The sequence below is a fragment of the Nyctereutes procyonoides genome, unplaced genomic scaffold (genome assembly GCF_905146905.1).
Source record: "Nyctereutes procyonoides isolate TBG_1078 unplaced genomic scaffold, NYPRO_anot_genome, whole genome shotgun sequence".
Lineage (NCBI taxonomy): Eukaryota > Metazoa > Chordata > Mammalia > Carnivora > Canidae > Nyctereutes > Nyctereutes procyonoides.
Genome location: NW_026575131.1, coordinates 43838507 through 43856362, shown reverse-complemented (window position 1 = coordinate 43856362; position 17856 = coordinate 43838507). Strand labels below are relative to the sequence as shown.

The 17856-nt window shown below is 61.3% G+C and overlaps 2 protein-coding genes across 2 annotated transcripts; both read left to right on the top strand.

The window, feature by feature from the left end:
- Window positions 1–374: 374 nt before the first annotated feature.
- YJEFN3 (YjeF N-terminal domain containing 3) lies at window positions 375–8139 on the top strand. Its single transcript, XM_055344143.1, has 6 exons — window positions 375–454; window positions 3920–4028; window positions 5817–5927; window positions 6182–6295; window positions 6365–6515; window positions 7890–8139. Exons 1-6 carry the CDS (start codon window positions 396–398, stop codon window positions 8096–8098), a joined length of 753 nt encoding a protein of 250 aa, XP_055200118.1. The 5' UTR covers window positions 375–395; the 3' UTR covers window positions 8099–8139.
- Window positions 8140–8719: 580 nt separating this feature from the next.
- On the top strand, window positions 8720–17509 carry CILP2 (cartilage intermediate layer protein 2). Its single transcript, XM_055343963.1, is given in 9 exon segments — window positions 8720–8783; window positions 9792–9890; window positions 10860–11132; window positions 11726–11881; window positions 12924–13202; window positions 13931–14039; window positions 14234–14391; window positions 14634–15601; window positions 15603–17509. Coding segments are annotated over 9 exon segments (3486 nt in total). The 3' UTR covers window positions 16983–17509.
- Window positions 17510–17856: the final 347 nt, after the last annotated feature.

The window sequence follows — 17856 nt, the reverse complement described above, 5'->3', positions numbered from 1 at the left end:
CAACAGCCCACCCCTCCAGGCTGGGGTTCCTGTGGAATCCCACACCCTGTGCACATCACTGAGTGGGGGACCTGAAGATCCGAGCATGGAATGGAGTGGTGCCAGAGGCAGGTCCCCTTGCTCACAGGCTGTGACCCCATTACAGGAGGAACAGGTCTGTTGCTACCTGTCCAGACTGGGTTCCCTCCATTTCCAAGGCAGTTCCACCGCTGGCACGGAAGGGTTAAGTCAGCCTGCACCTGCCAGCCAATGGCCGTGCGCAGCGCCTTCGCGGCGCTGTCTGATTGGCGGATGCACAGGGTGGGCGGGAGGGGAGGAGGCCCCTCTGCCCTGGGATGCTCTTAAAAGGCCGTGGCGGTGGCAGCCCGTGCAACTCTCACAGGCTCACCGCGACCATGAGCAGTGTGGCCCGCCCCGACCCAGCGGAGACGCCCGAGGAGCAGCGTTTCCTCAGGTCAGCCAGGGATGGGGATGCCAAAGCCCACGGCAGGGATGTGGCCTGGAGGCGGGGGCATCATGGGCAAGACATGGCTGGGAGGGGGTGTCATGGGCGGACAGATCAGAGGCAGGGGGATATCCAGGTTGGGTCTGGGGGTTTCAAGGCCCGCTCTGCATTCCCTGGAGGTGAAGCCTGTAGCTGCTGTTGCCAACGCCTCCTAAACTGTGTTGCCAGGAAACTGCATCTGCCACAGCCCGCCCCTAAGTGAATCATTCAGCAGCACTGCTAGTAGCTTTCCCATCACCCCTCAACCCAATCCAGGCCCACCTCCCCTTTCCATCTGCCCTAGGGACCCTGGAGCTCCCATCTTTCATTCCCCATCCAGGAAGAGCTGAGCTCTTAGCTCCTCAAACGTTCACACCCCTCTTGGTGGCCCACCTACTACTGTTTCCTTGAACAGATAAGGAAACTGAGGCCTAGGGAGGGACACGACTGCCTGAGCCAAAGCTTGGGCGATTTTTGAACATATGACCCACTTGTCAATAGTTTGATTGGATTTGTGGTCTGGAGCTGGCAGCTGTGGCCGTGTTTCCCATCTCATCCTGAGTTAGCATCTTGTGTCCCTCCTTGTGACCTGGGACCCCAAACAGGGCTGTGGACCTCAGTGTAAACCAGATTCATCTGATAGCTCATCTGTCTTCTGCCCACCGTCCACTCAGGCCCTCGGCAGATACTGTCCAGCGATTGGCTGATCTCCAGATTGAGCCTATAGATCTAGCACATCCTAGACAGAAGGAAGCTGAAGCTGTGATTTCACCTGGCATGGGGAATGGGGTGGGGGGCCAGCTGTGCAGGATCTCAAATGCCAACTGAGGAGTGATGGAGTACTGTGGGTGGATAGGAGTAGAACACTGCAAGCAAGGGGAAAGGAGACAATGAGGTTAGAAACAGTGGGCGTGTAGGTGTGGTAAGGAATTTGAATATTCTCTGAATATTGGGGAGCCATAAGCAGGTTTGAGACAAGTGGTGATGTGATCTGACATTCAAGTTTTCAAAGCCCCCATGGCTCTTGTGTTGAGCAGTGTGGGGGCCATGAGACTGCTGTAGGCAGGTGGTGGGCTGGTGGGCAGAGGCCTGAAGGTGGAGAAGCAGGTGGAGCCAAGGGTGCAGGGAGGGTCTGGAGTGAGCAACCTGGCCACGGGCTTCACCTCCAAAAGAGCCCACTCCTGGAAGCACTGGGAGATCAGGCCCAGTTCCTTTGAAAGCAGGTCATCTCAGCCTTTGTGCTCTTGGGGGGCAGGGGGGAGTCCTGGTCCTTGCAATTCCTCTCCTCTGGGAGCTGACAGTGGGAGAAGCAAGAGGCACCTCATCACTGAGCCCCCACCCTGGCCTCAGCCCACAATGGCCCTGCCCTGTCCCCCTCCCCCACGGGTCCTAATTCCTACTCCCGCTCCACCTAGAGCTGCCAATGTCCCCACCCCCAGGCTCCTAGCCGGGGCGGTCCTCTCCATTATCACTCTAATGACCAGTTAGGCAGGAAGATAATGTTCCAAGTGGTGGCCTGAGGCCAAAGCTTTGGGACAGAGGAAGAAGAGGAGGAATGAGTAGTCCTGCCACCCATCTCATCTTCCCCTCACCCTCCTGTGGGGGCAGCAGCCAGAGCTGTCATAGATGAAGGTGGAGGAATGAGCCACATTCCCAAATGCACCTTCTCCAATGTTCTTTCCTGGGAGCTGGGCCAGCCTGCCCAGGGGGTGCTCTTCATCTGCCCTACTGTGAGCTCCTTCCCCCCAAACTGGCCCTTCAACCTTATCTGAAGTCAGCTGGGGTTGAATCTGGCTTTGGTTGCTGGGGTGACTCAGGGCCTGTGTCCTCCCTGCCCTAAGCCTCCATCTCCCCATGTGCATGGGCCCTGAAAGTGTCTTTCTGACCCAGTTTCTCAGTTTCCCTTGCTCGGCTCCAGCCACACTGGCCTCACTTCTGTCCCTTGAATCTGCCAAGCTCATTCCCACTACAGGATCTTGGCCCTCACTGTTCTTCCACATGGATTACCTCCCATATTGCTCCAGGCCAGCTCCGCCAGGAAGCCCTTCCTAATTCCCCCTCCCACAGCAGTCCTCATTCCTTACCTATGCCCCTCTTGCCGCCCGGCCTGATCATGCTGCAAAATTGGCCGGAAGGTTGTGGTCTCCTGCTCACAGGATTGAAGGACTAAAGATTCATCCCAAGAAACCTCTGCTAGATGTAGGTCTGCCTCTGCTTCTTTGCTCAAACCCTGTATGGCTCTGGAGACAGACACCGAGGGTAAAAGTCTCAGTTTTCCTACTTGCTTCCTGCATGACCGTGGGAAAGCCACTTCCCTTCTCTGAGTGGTTCAATGTTCTAAATCTTCTGGGCCTGGTTCTATTACTAACCACTACTACTACTGCTACTATACTCTCTAGGGTCTGCTGATCTGGGGGTAGATGCTCTTCCCCAGCAGAAAAGAGCCCTGCCTAGGGGAAGCTGGCATCAGGCCATAAACCCTGCCCAGCTGCCCCAAGCCCTGATTCTGGAGTGAGGAACATTTCCAATCTTCAATGCCAGCTCTCCATCTCTGCAGCCACTAAATCCATGCCCATTGGAAGCATGCCTGCTGGAAGCCTGTTGGAAGGTCCCTAAGCCAGGGCTAGCTTGGTCCCTGCTCCTAGAAGGGTCCAACACTTGGTTGTCATTCTCCTAAAATTCTCAATTTTTAAGTAATGGGCCCCATGTCTGCATTTCGAAATGGGCCTTGAAAATTATCTAGACTATCCTGCCTTTACTTTTGCAAAAGAGGAAGCAAAACTCAGATGTGACGGGTCCTAGTCGCTCAGTTGATGGCAGACCTTCACCTCAAATGATTAAGCCGGCCCACCTCTCTGACAACACTTACTGAAGGGTCACCAATAGATCTGATAGCTGTGGGCCCTACATCCACCTCCCTAAGTGAGCCATCAAACTCCTCCTCCGCAGCCTTCAAAATCCACCTCCCTCAGGCACCGCTTCCGCACCCCCTCCCCCACTGGCTCCCCCTCCAGTGTTCTGGAGCTTGCTCAGTGTTTTCCACTGCATGAAATTCGCCCATCAGCCCCATCAAAGTCTTCCACGCTGCATTCCTCCTTCTGGGTTCTTTTTTTTTTTTCCCCTCCTTCTGGGTTCTTTCAGCGGCGGGGGTGGGCGCATCGGGACGGGGCTCCAGTCTCCCACGCTTTGGGGCAATAGAACCTACACGCGCCACCACGCGCTCCTCGACCACCAGAGGGCGCCCGTGCCTTGGGCTTCAGCTTAAGCCTCCCACTGCTCCATTCAACATGTATGTCTAATGGGGAAACTGAGGTTGGGGGTGGTGTTATGGCCTGCCTGGGAACATTGGTGGAACATTACTGGTTCCATCCGAGCCTCTCTCTAAGTCTTTCTCTCTCTGTGTCTTTGAGCGTCTCTCCCCACTCTGTCCCCCAGCACTGAGGAGGCGGCTGCCCTGGAGCGGGAGTTGCTGGAGGATTATCGCTTTGGGCGGCAGCAGCTGGTGGAGTTGTGTGGCCATGCTAGTGCTGTAGCTGTGACCAAGGTATCTGACCCCTGCCTTGAGCCCACCAGAGCCGAGGTCTGGCTGCATGACCCTGGGAGGGGGGAACAGAATGGTTTAGGACTCAAGAAGCCCTTTTTTGTGTGGAGCTACTCCAGCCCATCACTCAGATGGGGAAACTGAGGCCTAGAGAGGATCACCACTGGTCTAGACCGGCAGGGACCCAAGACCCCAGGGGTCAGTGAGGGTCAGGGCAGAGATAGGAGTCCCCAGAGACTTGGAGGTGGGGAGCAGAGACTGAAGCTGCTGGGGATGCTCCTGGGGTCCTTGAGGTGCAGATGTGACCACCCGCCTCTGTGATCTGGATCTCAATAAGGGAGACATTGGTTCCTGCAGACTGAGTTCCTCCAAACAACCCCACACTGCAGGTGGGGAAATGGCAGTCCAGAAGTGGGGAGTGGCCTGCACAAGGTAGGTCCCAGGGGGTAGTAAGCAGAGCTGTGTCTGGATCTCTGGCAAAGCCCCAGCCTCGAGGAGCTTGCTAGGGACGCCAGAGTAATAAGCCACAACGATGCTGCCATCCAGTGCTCTGGCCACCGTGTCAAACCATGGGCCTCTTTCCTCTTCCAAAGCAAGAGCAATAAATTGACACCAGTTAATAAACACAAATGCCTTAGAGAAGTGCCCGCTGGTGTCAGGGCTCCAGCACGTAACCCTTCTCTTCCTCTCTATCCTCCTCTTGTCACCACTGCAGACTTTTGTTAAACACAATTTCTTTATGTTGCCTCAATTTCTCTTTTAACCTACCTATTTCCAAATGAAACATATGCTGAGTGAAGCTCCTGAAGGAGAGAAGAAAATGATGACAATCAAAGCCCCAAAAGTAAACCTAGCATAGTCAACTCTTGCCTGGCCCTCACTGACCCAACATCGCTTGGTTTTGCCCTGAAAGCCCCAAGTCTGTCCCAGCCAGCCTAGACATTGTTGCCCTCCCTCGGTCTCGGGCTCCGTGCCCAGCATGGTGGGGTCACCGGCACCCTCGGGGTGGGTCAGGACCTCACTGAGACCTTGGGGAGGAGACAAAAAAGGAATACCTAGCCCTCTGTGTACTAGGAGGTTAGGGCCTAGCCAGGCCCCCTGGGGCGCCCTGTCTCCAAGAGGTCCAGCCGTGTGACTGTCACTGTCAATGTCATGCCTGTTTGATAGAGGCCAAGTGAAGCTGCCAGAGGAGAGGGGGGCTGAGGCCACGCAGAGAGTCAGGGCAGGGCAGCCGCTGGAACACCAGCGCTCTTAACTCCCGTGTTAAAGAGACTGATGCATGGGCCCACAGATGCAGAGTCTGGGAAGTAGGCAGAGAGACAGAGATATGGAGACAGGTGACGACAGAGACCAATGGAGAGAGACAGGGCACCTTGGGTTGGAAAACAACCCCCACTCCACCTCCCCCCCCCAGCTTTGGGGCCTCCGGGAGGGGCAGAGGCCTGGAAACGTGGGCGGGGGAGGGGCAGCCACTGCGGTGGAAAAAGGTGGAAGAATGTCTGCAACTCAGGCCGAGAATAAACAAACCGCACTCCGGGCGGGCGCCTGGTGGTGGCAGAAGGCACGTTTTCCTGCTCCAGCTTGGCCGAGCCTGAAACAGGGATGCTGCCTCTCCAAGGAGGAAACTGAGGCCCCCAGAGGCCATGCCCTGGGCCCAGAATGCCTCTCCTCCTGTTCGGTGGCCTCTAGGCCCATGCCCATCCCTTCTGCTCCTCCAGGCCTCAGCTTCCCCACTCAAACAAGGAGGGATTCCAAACATCATGCCTTTGCCTTTGCTGTGCCCCCTGCCAGGTGTTCCCCTTGCCTACTCTCTCCCGGAAGCAGAGGACAGTGCTGGTCGTGTGTGGCCCGGAGCAGAACGGGGCAGTGGGGCTGGTCTGTGCCCGGCACCTGCGGGTGTTTGTGAGTAGCAAGAACCCCCGCCCCCCCGCTTGGCCTCTGAGATCACCCCTCAATCCTGCTCTTGCAGAAATTGCTTCCTCCTCTTGATGGTGTACCAGGGGGACACTGAGGCTGGCGAGGTTATAGAATATGCCCAGTGCTTGCCCCACGCAGGGTCTGCTGCCTGGGATCCAGGTCTGGGGGCTAAGGCCCAGTAGGAAGCCTGGAAGGGCCCCAGGGCTGACTTCTTTCTGCACTGCCCCCCCAACCCCCAGGAGTACGAACCGACCATCTTCTACCCTACACGCTCACTGGATCTGCTGCACCGGGACCTGACCACCCAGTGTGAGAAGATGGACATCCCCTTCCTGTCCTATTTGCCCACAGAGGTCAGCGCTTGGTGGCAGATAGGGGGGCGGTGCCCAAAGGCTGCCCTCTAACCCTGCCTGCCCTCTCAGGTCCAGCTCATCAACGATGCCTACGGGCTGGTGGTGGATGCCGTGCTGGGCCCTGGCGTGCAGCCGGGAGAGATCGGGGGCCCCTGCACGCGTGCGCTGGCCACACTCAAGCTGCTGTCCATCCCCCTTGTGAGCCTGGACATTCCCTCAGGCATGCCAGGCAAGGGGGGGCATGTTGGGGGCATGGGTGGGGGCCCTCTGCACCCCAGCTTCTCGTGGCCCCTGCCTATCTCTGAGCCTCGGTTTCCCTAGTGTGGATGGCTCATGCACTCTTGGTGAGGGTCATGTCCATGTCCATCCATCATCTAGGGAAGACCAAAGCTGCCGCCCAGGTGATCCCATGTCCCATCCCCCACACACACCCAGCCCAGCATGCCCGCTGCCCACCCTGGCCCAGTTGCCTGGGCAGACGTGAGCTCACTCGGCAAAGGCCTCGCCCGTCCTGGCCGCCGCCCCACGCCTGTTGGAGCCATTAGGCGACGGGCAGACGGAACAAACAGCTGCTGGCCAGCCGGACCCTCCACGGGGGTAGCCATACTCAGGGGGATGGCCCCAAGCTTGCAAGACCTCAGGGCCATCCCAGCAGGATGCAACAAACAGGGGGTTAGCTATGAAGAGGCAGGCTGTCTGGTCCAAGGGTGGAGACTAGGGTCATAGAAGGAAGGATTAAAGTCAGAGGGAGGAGGCTTTTAGTCAGTGGTTCCAGACTCTGGTCAGAAGCAAGAGAGAAGGCAAGGCCCCTAGTCTGAAGGTAGAGGCTCATTTGAGAGGTGGTAGAGGCTAGGGCGCCGTGAGGGAGGGGGTGGGGTCCTGCCAAGTCAAAAGGCAAGATCTAGTCTGAGGGTGAAGACAGAGATGTCAGGTCAGAGGGAAGAGTCTCTAGTCAAAAGGAGGAAGCTGGACACTCAAGTTGGGTGGGTGGGGGGCACGTTCTGTCAGAGGCAAGAACCGGGGATAAGGAGACATATATTATGGAGGAGGCTTGCCTGAGGATGGAGGCAAATCTGTCCTCTGAGTGGAGAGTGGGATCTGGTCAGAGGGGGAAGGCTGGCTAGGAAGCTTGGGTGCAAAGAGGCTCTAGTCTAAGTGGGAAAGCTCAAGACTGATAGGGAGGGAGGAATGGGGACAGATGCAGAATGCAGAGGCATGAGTCTGCCTGGGAAAGGGCAGCAAGTGGAAATGATCCAGTCTGAAGGCAGAGGCTGAGGCAGATGGGGGAGAAAAATTAGTAGCATGATGGGAGCAGGGACAGAAACGTATGAGGGCAGACGCTCTGGTCAGAGGAGAAAGGAAGCATCTCCAAGGAAGGGGAGACACTGGTCTGAGGGAGGAGGCCCAGTTCTACGGGGTGGCGGGGGGGGGGGGGGGGGGGGGGCAGGTCTGACCAGGACTCACGTGTCCGGGAGCAGAGCTGGGTCTGTTTGGGAAGGGCAAGTGGCTGGTGAGGAGGCCAGTCTCTCCCGTCTAAAGGCAAGCACCCCTCCCAGCTCCCGATTCCCTCCCCCTCCCGCCCCTCCTCCCGCAGGCTGGGACGCGGAGACCGGCGGCGGGGACAGCGAGGACGGGCTCCGGCCCGACGTGCTGGTGTCGCTCGCCGCGCCCAAGCGCTGCGCCGGCCGCTTCTCCGGCCGCCACCACTTCGTGGCCGGCAGGTTCGTGCCCGACGACGTGCGCCGAAAGTTCGCTCTGCGCCTGCCGGGATACTCGGGCACCGACTGCGTCGCGGCGCTGTGACCGCCCCCCCCCCCGCGTCCCGGCCGCCTGGGCCCGCGCCAATAAACAGACGTCCCACCGCCTCCTCGCCTCCTCTCTGTGCCAGCTCCGCCGCCCGGGGGGGGGGGGGGACGGGGAGGGCCCTCCCCCGCCCCGCAGAGCCAGGCCAGGGATGGAGGGTGGCCCAGAGCAGAGGCTAGATTCAGGGTGGGACTTCCAGCCTGCCAAGACTGAGGGTAGACTCGACGGAGGGTTTCTCTCGCCTAGAGGGCCGCCCGCAGCGCGGGTGTGTTGGGGCAGCCTCAGGCCGACTCCAAGAGGCACGTCCCGCAGGCAGCCTGGGGCCCAGGGTGCAGACTGGAGCGTGGGTAGAGGGAGGGCCTTCGGCTGGCCCAGGGGCCGACCTGAGGGCGGAGGCGCAGCCCCACGCACCGAGCGGGCGACCCGGAGAGGTGGCTCGGCGCACCGGAGTCGCCCGCGGCCGGGGCGCTGGGCTCGGCGGGGCGGGGCGGGGCCTGGACGGGGCGGGGCCTGCGGTCACCTCCCGCCGCCGCCCTCAGCCCCAGCGGCCGCCAGACCCGCGGGAGTCAGATCCGAGCGCGCCGCGGAGCCCGCACCCTCCCTCGGACGCTCGACCCGGCCATGGCGTCAGCGCCGCCACTACTCTGCCTCTTAGTCGCCGCCGCGCACCTGGCGGGGGCTCGAGGTGAGGCGCCCCCTGACCCCAGCCCAGACCCCTAGGCGCCCCGGCAGCCCGCCTGGCTTGCAGCTGCCCCCGGGGAGGGCTCGCTTCCGCAGGCCTGGGTCCCCCTTGGTCAACCCGGGAGTGGGGTGAGGGGCCGTCGGGGAGATGGGTCCTTGGGACCAACGACGGGGGGAGGGGAGGAAGCGCGTCTGTTCACTCTCCTCAAAGAGAGGTAGGGGCACTGGGAGTATGGATATGAACTTTAGGCTCCTCTAGGTGCCCGGGGCCGCGGGGGACCTGCCTCACCCCTAGCATTTGGCCTCTGAAGCACCCAGTCCTGGCCCAGGATTAAGGGGTCAGAGCTGTCCCCTCTCACATAACTCCTCTCCTCTTGCACACACACATACACACCATTCAGAAACATTCCCATCTCTGGAATGCTCAGAGGACAGGGCAGTGGATCCATTTCTCAGATGAGGAGACTGAGATACAGACAGCGAAGGGACTTGTCCGATGTCCCTGTCTAGCCTGGCTATCTGAGATAACTCAAGGTCAGAGAAGCCAGGCTTGATTCCAAGGACTTCCCCAGTGGCAGCTTGGGCCCTAAGTGAAGGGATGGAAGGTACACTGAGGGAGGGACTTTGAGCCGGCAAATGGATGAAGGAGAAGGCAGCTCACCGTGAGGGCAGAGGCACAGCCAACTGAGCTCATGGCCACTGAGCACACTCGAGGAGACCTGGGCCTGGGGAGGAGAGCAGACACAGAGACTTCCCCACCTCATGGCATCTGGGCCAGGGCAGAGGGAGGGATGGGCTGCAGGGGTCACAGGGAGGCTTCCTGGAAGCGGGGCTGGGGGGGTGGGGTCCTGCATTCCTTGGGGTCAGCCAGAGCTAGATTCTGGCTTCTCAGAGCCTCACTTTTCTCTCCCGTGAAATGGGGATATTCATGACAGCACCTTGCATAGAAGCAGCTCACAGAGGTCCCCATCAGCATGCCTCCTCCATCCCCCACTCCTCACCCCTTCCACAGCCACCACCCCCCCTGAGGAGCCCACAGCAACTGCCTGGGGCCTTGAAGGTCCATCTCTGAGCCCTGGACAGCCCTCACCAGCCCTGGAGGACTGGGAAGGTGAGTCATCCTGGGTCCAAGTCCTGGCTCTGCTGTGGACTCACTGTGTGAGCTCTGGCTGGTGAGGTCATGTGAGGAGGGGATAGAAGGCGGTAGAAGAGCCCAATACCATCCTGGTCCCCAGACATGGTGGCCCCTGGTATAGGTGTCCCACGAGGTCTAAATTTTAGGAGCAGAGGGGTGAGAGTTCAGGCTATTTGTCAAGGGGGAAACCAATGTGTAGGGTGGGGGTGGGTGCTTCCTGCCCCCTACTGGAAGCATCATGCAGGGTGCTTCCAGTAGATTCCAGATCTCTAGTTCTAGAAACTGGGTCTCTAGTTTCCTAGCTGGGAAAAGTTACTCTGGAGTCAGGAAAGGAGTGAGCACCCCCTACTAGGGGGAAATTGCTGGAAGCAGAATCTGACCTCTGGGAGGTCAGATCCTTCCTACCTGTGGCTTCTGTGAAACAGAGGTTGCCTGGTGGCTTTAGCCAGGCAGTGAGCAAGAGCCCCAATGGCTCTAACCTGGCGCGGCCAGGCGAGGGAAAGCCACAGTTAGGGCTGGTGTCAGGCCTGACTCCTCCTGCTGCCTTTGTCATCTCCTCACACCTCAGGGGTTCTGAATTCAGAGGTGGGGGGCAGGCTTCATTCTAAGGTTGGGGACTGGTGAGGCAGTGACACGATGTCAGCGTGGCAGAATGTCAGCCTGCACCGATGCGCAAGCTCAAGGATTGGGCAGCAGAAGTGGGGCCGGTGCGAGCGGAGGCCAACCTCCCGTGATACCTTGGAGCTCCTTCTGGCGTGGAGGAAACCTGGCTCCGGGCGGGGTCACGGGTGGGCGGGCTGGGTTAGCCCGGGCTCATTGGGGGTGGGGTGACCGTTTTAGACAGCAGGGTATGGCCTTACCTGGGAGGTGGGGGTAAGGCCCCTGCATGCACTGATGGGGCCCGACAGGCTGCGGCCCGGGTCCCAGCGCGTGCGGTGCCCGCAGAGGCCAGCGAGTGGACGTCCTGGTTCAACGTGGACCACCCCGGCGGCGATGGCGACTTCGAGAGCCTGGCTGCCATCCGCTTCTATTACGGACCAGCGCGCGTGTGCCCACGGCCGCTGGCGCTCGAGGCGCGCACCACGGACTGGGCCCTGCCGTCCACTGTCGGCGAGCGCGTGCACCTGAACCCCACGCGAGGCTTCTGGTGCCTCAACCGCGAGCAGCCCCGCGGCCGCCGCTGCTCCAACTACCATGTGCGCTTCCGCTGCCCGCTCGGTGAGGGCGGGGCCCGGGGCGGGGCCTGCGGGGGGCGGGGCCGGCGAGGGGGTCAGAGGCGGGTGGAGCCCGACTGGGCGGTGCTGGAGGCGGGGTCGGGGCCGTGCGGGTGGGGGCGTGGCTGGAAGGAGGCGGGGTCCGGTCGCGGGGCCAGGGAGCCGGCGGGATCAGAGGGGCGGCGCTTTGGGAGGGAGGCTGGCCCCAGTGACCCAGGTGGGGAACCGGAAGGAGCCCTCGGGAGTTCTTCTCCCTCCCGCTGCCCTCACTTGCTCATCTGTCACAGCTCTGTCCTCTGGGGGCGTGTTTTGACCCCAAATACGTGAGGGACGCTGGGAGAACAGCAGGGCTCACCTCCCGGAGCTTATCTGGGGGGGAAATGGGGCGGTACCTCAACTGTACCTTCGACAGGTGCCTGGGGGGCGACAGATGGGGGCAGTGGGCAGGGCCTCTCTCTGGGATACCCACCCTAGGATGAACTTAGCGAGGGGCGTCCTCCAGTCCCAGGCTGTTACACCAGATTTCCCAGGAGGCGAAGTCCCTGCGGTGGGCGGCCGCCTCACCTTCCCCCCACGCCTCTGCTCTTACCACCGCAGAGGCCACGTGGGGCGCATGGGGCCCGTGGGGTCCTTGTTCAGGGAGCTGCGGGCCAGGCCGTCGCTTGCGCCGCCGCCGCTGCCCCAGTCCGACTGGAGATGCGTGTCCGGGGCGTCCCCTGGAGGCGCAGAAGTGTGTCCGCCCTACCTGTCCAGGTAGGAGGGATGGGGCCTGGAGGAAAGTGTTTATTTAGAGGCGGGGCCTGGGTGTGGAGGGAGGAGGCCTGTTCAGAAGGGTACCTAGAGGGGAGAGGCTGGCTGGGACCGAGCCTGATGGGGGGGGGGGGGCTTGAAGGGAAGAGGCGGGTCCTGGAGGGCCAGAACTTGAACCACATGGAGCCTGGCCCTTCTTTCCCTTCGGGCCCCCCGAGGAGCATTGGTGAATGTGTACATCCGGATGGGTGGACGCCTTGAAGGTCGTGTCCAGGCGTGTACAGATTCCAAATGGGCATTACCTTGGTTGCACCTCGGACTGTGTGTATGTTCTGATGGACATGGACATGCACAGAAGTTGGCTCATGCACTCGGGGTGCACTCGCGTGGCATTCACAGCCACAGCCCGTCCCCCACGCCCACGCGGACACACGTTCACACCCTGGCAGACACCATGCCCAAGCCCTCCCAGGGCCAGACACCAGGCCAGCCAGGAGGCGACTGGAAATTCCGATCCGCCTGGGCTCCACAAACACGGTCTGGAGGCTGCGCCCGCAGAGCCCATGGAAGGGTGGGGGAGCACGGTGGCCAATGGGGTAGTGGGGTCCCCACCCTACCCCGCCTGGCTCTGCCCTCCTGACGCCTCTGCCCTGAAGTTTCCAGCGGAAATTTCCATTTTATGGAGAAACCACAGGATTGGAAGAGGAGGGAGATGTTCTGAGCCCAAGCCCCAACCCCTAGCTGGGCCCCCAGCCCCTGCTGTTCAGTTTCTCTCTCTGTCCTGTGAGAGTCACCTCTCCTGCTCCCCCCTCCAGGGCATTTCCCCATCCCTCTGGACCACAGGTCCTGCCCTCTGCCCCAGTTCTGACTCCTCAACCCCGTATCCCCACTCATCCTAGGGGCTGTTCCAAGCAGGGGCATGCTGAGGCCTCTGAGGGGCGCAAGGGGAATGTCTAGGCATCTCTGCTGAGGGACTGAGTGGAAAGCCCTCCCCAGGAGGGAGTGAAGAGGCTCCCCTGTCCCTCTGCCTCCATGTGTCCCCCAGGGTGCAGCTCCAAGACCTGCAAGTGCCCCGACCACATCCTTCTGGGTTCGGTGGTCACCCCATCTGGGCGTCCGCTGCCAGGAGCCAGGGTCTCCCTGAGAGACTGGTCTGGCACTGTGGCCATCACTGATGCCCATGGAACCTTCCGGATGCCTGGAGTCTGTGCCAATAGCAGGGCAAACGTCAGTGCCCAAATGGATGGCTTCTCTGCAGGCCTGGGCCAGGCCCAGGCCAATGGCTCCATCTCTGCTGTAGTCACTGTTGTCCTGAATAAGTTGGGTAAGTGCCTCATGGCAAGTAGGATTGAGGGGGCTGAGAAACTAAGAAGGAAATTCTGGAGGCACCAAGTACTTGGGAGGATGTGATGCAGCATGAGGTCACTAAGGAACAAATAAGGTGTGCCATGGACATTGGAGAAGCCATAATACCAAATATGATGTCATGGGGGGGATGAATAAAATGAGAAACTAGAGAAAGCGCCAGGTGAGACAAGGACTTGCAGATAGGGCACCATCTGGGGTACTTGGGTGGCTCAGACAGTTAAGTGTCTCACTCTTGATTCTGGGTCAGGTCATGACTATGACCCTCAGGATCATGGGATCCAGCCCTAGTGGGGGTCTGGATTGAGCATGGAGCCTACTTAAGATCCTGTCTCCTTCTCCCTCTGTCCCTTCCTGGCTCACATACACATTCTCTCAAAAAAAAAAAAAAAAAAAAGATGGGGCAACATCTTGGGGCACTTGGCAGGTTCAGTCAGTAGAGCATGTGATTGTTGATCTCAGGGTCCTGAATTCAAGCCCCACACTGGGCGTGGAGCCAACTTAAAAAAGGGGGGGGCACCTTCTTGAGCAGCCATGGGGTGAAAGTGAATGGGGAGGTCATCAGAAGAGGCACAGGTGAAACAGGGCATTACTAGAAGGGAAAGGATGGGGCCCTGCCATTGGGAAGGGTTGTTGGGTGAAGCTGGGATGGAGCAGGGCCTTAACCTTTGTCACCTTTACCCCCAGAGAAGCCCTACCTGGTGAAGCACCCTGAGTCCCGAGTGCGAGAGGCCGGACAGAATGTAACCTTCTGCTGCAAAGCCTCAGGCACCCCCATGCCTAAAAAATACTCCTGGTGAGTGCCCTGCCTCATGCTCAAGGGCCTTGCACCCAGCTTTGTGGTTTGATTGGATTTCCCATGGCATGTGGTACCTCGGGGACTGGGAGGAGCTGCTCTGCAACGTCCCTGGGCTGCATGTGGGGTCAGGCACAGATGCAACCCCTTCCCTGTGCCAAGGGCCTCCATAGTGTTGCCTATCTGCCACCCAGGTTCCACAATGGGACCCTGCTGGACAGGCGAGAACACAGGTATGGGGCCCATCTGGAGCTGCGAGGGCTGCGCCCAGACCAGGCAGGCACCTACCACTGCAAAGCATGGAATGATGCGGGCGCTGTGCGCTCAGGCACCGCCTGGCTCACCGTGCTTGGTGAGCACCCTCAGCCCCCCAACCCTGAGAATGCCCTGAAATTGAACTGATACCTAACACCTGCTAACACTCAATCCCAGATGGAGCCCCAACTTCAGACTGTCTTCTGTCCTTGCTGAGACTGATCCCAGGCCCCCACTGAGACCCTGGGTTGAGCCCCTCACCCCAATCCAGGCCCCCAAATTTGGACTCAAATGGAGCCCTCCCCCTTCCTGTGATCTGATTGATTTCTTGCTCTGCAGGCCCAGGCCAGCCAGCCTGCAATCCCCAGCCCCAAGAGCACCTGATCAAGCTCCCAGATGACTGTGGGCAGCCTGGCAGCGGCCCCACCTACTTGAATGTGGGCCTCTGCCCTGACACCCTCTGCCCCAGCCCTGCAGGCTCCAGCCCCCGGTGTGGGGATGCAGGCTCCCGCTGCTGCTCTGTTCGCCGCCTGGAGAGCAGGGAGATCCACTGCTCCAACTATGTCCTCCCAGTCAAGGTGGTGGCTGAGTGTGGCTGCCAGAAATGTCTGCCCCCTCGGGGACTGGTCCGGGGACGTGTGGTGGCTACTGACTCAGGGGAACCCCTGCGTTTTGCCCAGATCCTGCTAGGCCAGGAGCCCATTGGATTCACCTCTTACCAGGGCGACTTCACCATCGAGGTGCCACCCTCCACGCAGCGGCTGGTGGTCACCTTCCTGGACCCCAGTGGGGAGTTCATGGACACTGTCACAGTCCTGCCTTTTGACCCCCGAGGTGGCGGCGTGTACCACGATGTCAAGGCCATGCGCAAGAAAGCCCCGGTCATCTTAGATGCCGGGGAGAGCAACACGATCCCTCTTGGGGAGGTGCAAGACGAGGCCCCATTGGGCGAGCTGGTCCTCCCCCCTGGAGCCTTCCGCAGAGCCGATGGCGAACCCTACACCGGGGCTGTGGAGGCCCGGGTGACATTCGTGGACCCCCGCGATCTCAGCTCGGCGGCCGCCGCCCCTAGCGACCTGCGTTTCGTGGACAGCGACGGCGAGCTGGCGCCGCTGCGCACCTACGGCATGTTCTCGGTGGACCTCCGCGCGGCCGGCTCCGCGGAGCAGCTGCAGGCGGGGCCCGTGGCCGTGCGCGTGGACGCCGGCCAGATCCGCATGGCGGGCCACGTGGAGGCGCTCAGGCTGTGGTCGCTGAACCCCGACACCGGCTTGTGGGAGGAGGAGAGCGGCTTCCAGCCAGAGCGGTCGGCGGCCCGCGCCCGCGCCCGCCCGCGCCCGCAGGGAGGAGCGGGTCTTCCTGGTGGGCAACGCGGAGATCCGGGAGCGGCGTCTGTTCAACCTGGACGTGCCCGAGCGCCGCCGCTGCTTTGTGAAGGTGCGCGCCTATGCCAACGACAAGTTCACCCCCAACGAGCAGGTGGAGGGCGTGGTGGTCACGCTGGTCAACCTGGAGCCCGCCCCCGGCTTCTCGGCCAACCCCCGAGCCTGGGGCCGCTTCGACAGCGCGGTCACCGGACCCAACGGCGCCTGCCTGCCCGCCTTCTGCGACGCGGACCGGCCCGACGCCTACACCGCCCTGGTCACCGCCTCGCTGGGCGGGGAGGAGCTGGAGCCCGCGCCCTCCCGGCCCCGGCCGCGCGCGGCCGCCGTGGGCGTGGCGCAGCCCTACCTGGAGCGCCTGGGCTACCGGCGCACCGACCACGACGACCCCGCGCTCAAGCGCAACGGCTTCCGCATCAACCTCGCCAAGCCCAGGCCCGGCGAGCCCGCCGAGGCCAGGGGCCCGGTGTACCCGTGGCGCAGCCTGCGCGAGTGCCAGGAGGCCCCGGTGACCGCCAGCCACTTCCGCTTCGCGCGCGTGGAGGCGGACAAGTACGAGTACAACGTGGTCCCGTTCCGCGAGGGCGCGCCGGCCTCCTGGACTGGAGATGTCCTGGCCTGGTGGCCCAACCCGCAGGAGTTCCGGGCCTGCTTCCTCAAAGTGCAGATCCAGGGCCCCCAGGAGTTCATGGTCCGGTCCCACAACGCGGGCGGCAGCCACCCGCGCACCCAGGGCCAGCTCTACGGGCTTCGGGATGCCCGCAGCGTCCGAGACCCCGAGCGCCCCGGCACCACCGCTGCCTGCGTGGAATTCAAGTGCAGCGGGATGCTCTTCGACCAGCGGCAGGTGGACAGGACGCTGGTGACCATCATGCCCCAGGGCAGCTGCCGCCGCGTGGCCATCAACGGGCTCCTGCGGGATTACTTGGCCCGGCATCCCCCAGCCGCCCCCGCTGACGACCCTGCAGCCTTCAGCATGCTGGCCCCACTGGACCCGCTGGGTCACAACTACGGTGTCTACACGGTCACCGACCAGAGCCCCAGGCTGGCCAAGGAGATCGCCATCGGTCGCTGCTTTGATGGCTCCTCCGACGGCTTCTCTCGGGAGATGAAGGCCGAGGCTGGCACAGCTGTCACTTTCCAGTGCCGGGAGCCACCAGCGGGCCGGCCCAGCCTCTTCCAGAGGCTGCTGGAGTCCCCAGCAACGGCGCTTGGTGACATCCGCAGGGAGATGGGCCAGGTGGCCCGGGCACAGGCTCAAGCCACAGGCCCCCTCCGTACCCGCCGGGGTAGGGCCCAGCAGTGACCTGGGCTCGTGGCCTCAGTCCTCTGCCTTGCCCTGGACTCCTCTGTACCTGGGAAGTCTCAGCCCCTTCCCCAGATGCTCCCTTCCCTAGGTTTCTGGGCCCCCCCTCTCCCTCCCCTGCCCAGAATTCAGAGTCAAGACAAGACCTACGAGTGTCCGATTGTGGAAATGCCTGGCGGGGGACCGTTGCTGTGTGACACAAAATGGAGTTCTTCCTGATGGCAGGAGCCAGCATCCTGGGCAACCACTGGGCATCTGCCTGAGGCCCAGGGGGATTTGCTCCCAGCTCACACGCTGGCCCTGATTTTATGTGTGTTTCTACCCTGATCTCAGATATCCTGTCGAGATTCCCGACTCCGCCTGAAGCCTGCTCTGCATATCGCTGAGCTGGGTGCTTTTTTTTGGGTCCCCTGCCCCAAACTTTGTTCTAGGGGTTATTTATTGAAATGAAGCCCATGGGGCTGGTCAAGGGAGTAAGGGGAGGAGGGTGTCCAGGCCCCGTGAAAGTCAGGCAGGGGCTTCTTGGTTCTGAGGCTAAGGGACACAATTCTCACAGGTTTGGTGCTTGGAGACCCCTCCAGGGGGTTTGGGCAGGGAATCAATTAAAGATGCTTCATTTCCAACTCATGGTGTCAGTCTTGGGGGGTGAAGATGCAGGCTGGGGCTGCTGGACCCAGACCTTGGCGGGCGGACACACGGACAGGGTGTGCAAGCAGCTCACAGGCCTCCACGAGGTCCCAGATGTGCCTCAGGCTGGCATGTGGGTCCTGGCCAAGGCTTACAGAAGTGTGTCTGTGACACGCATGTGCAGAGCCGACGGGTGGGCAGCCCGAGCCTGTGCGGCCCTGACCGCTGAACACGGTAGCAGCCGCTG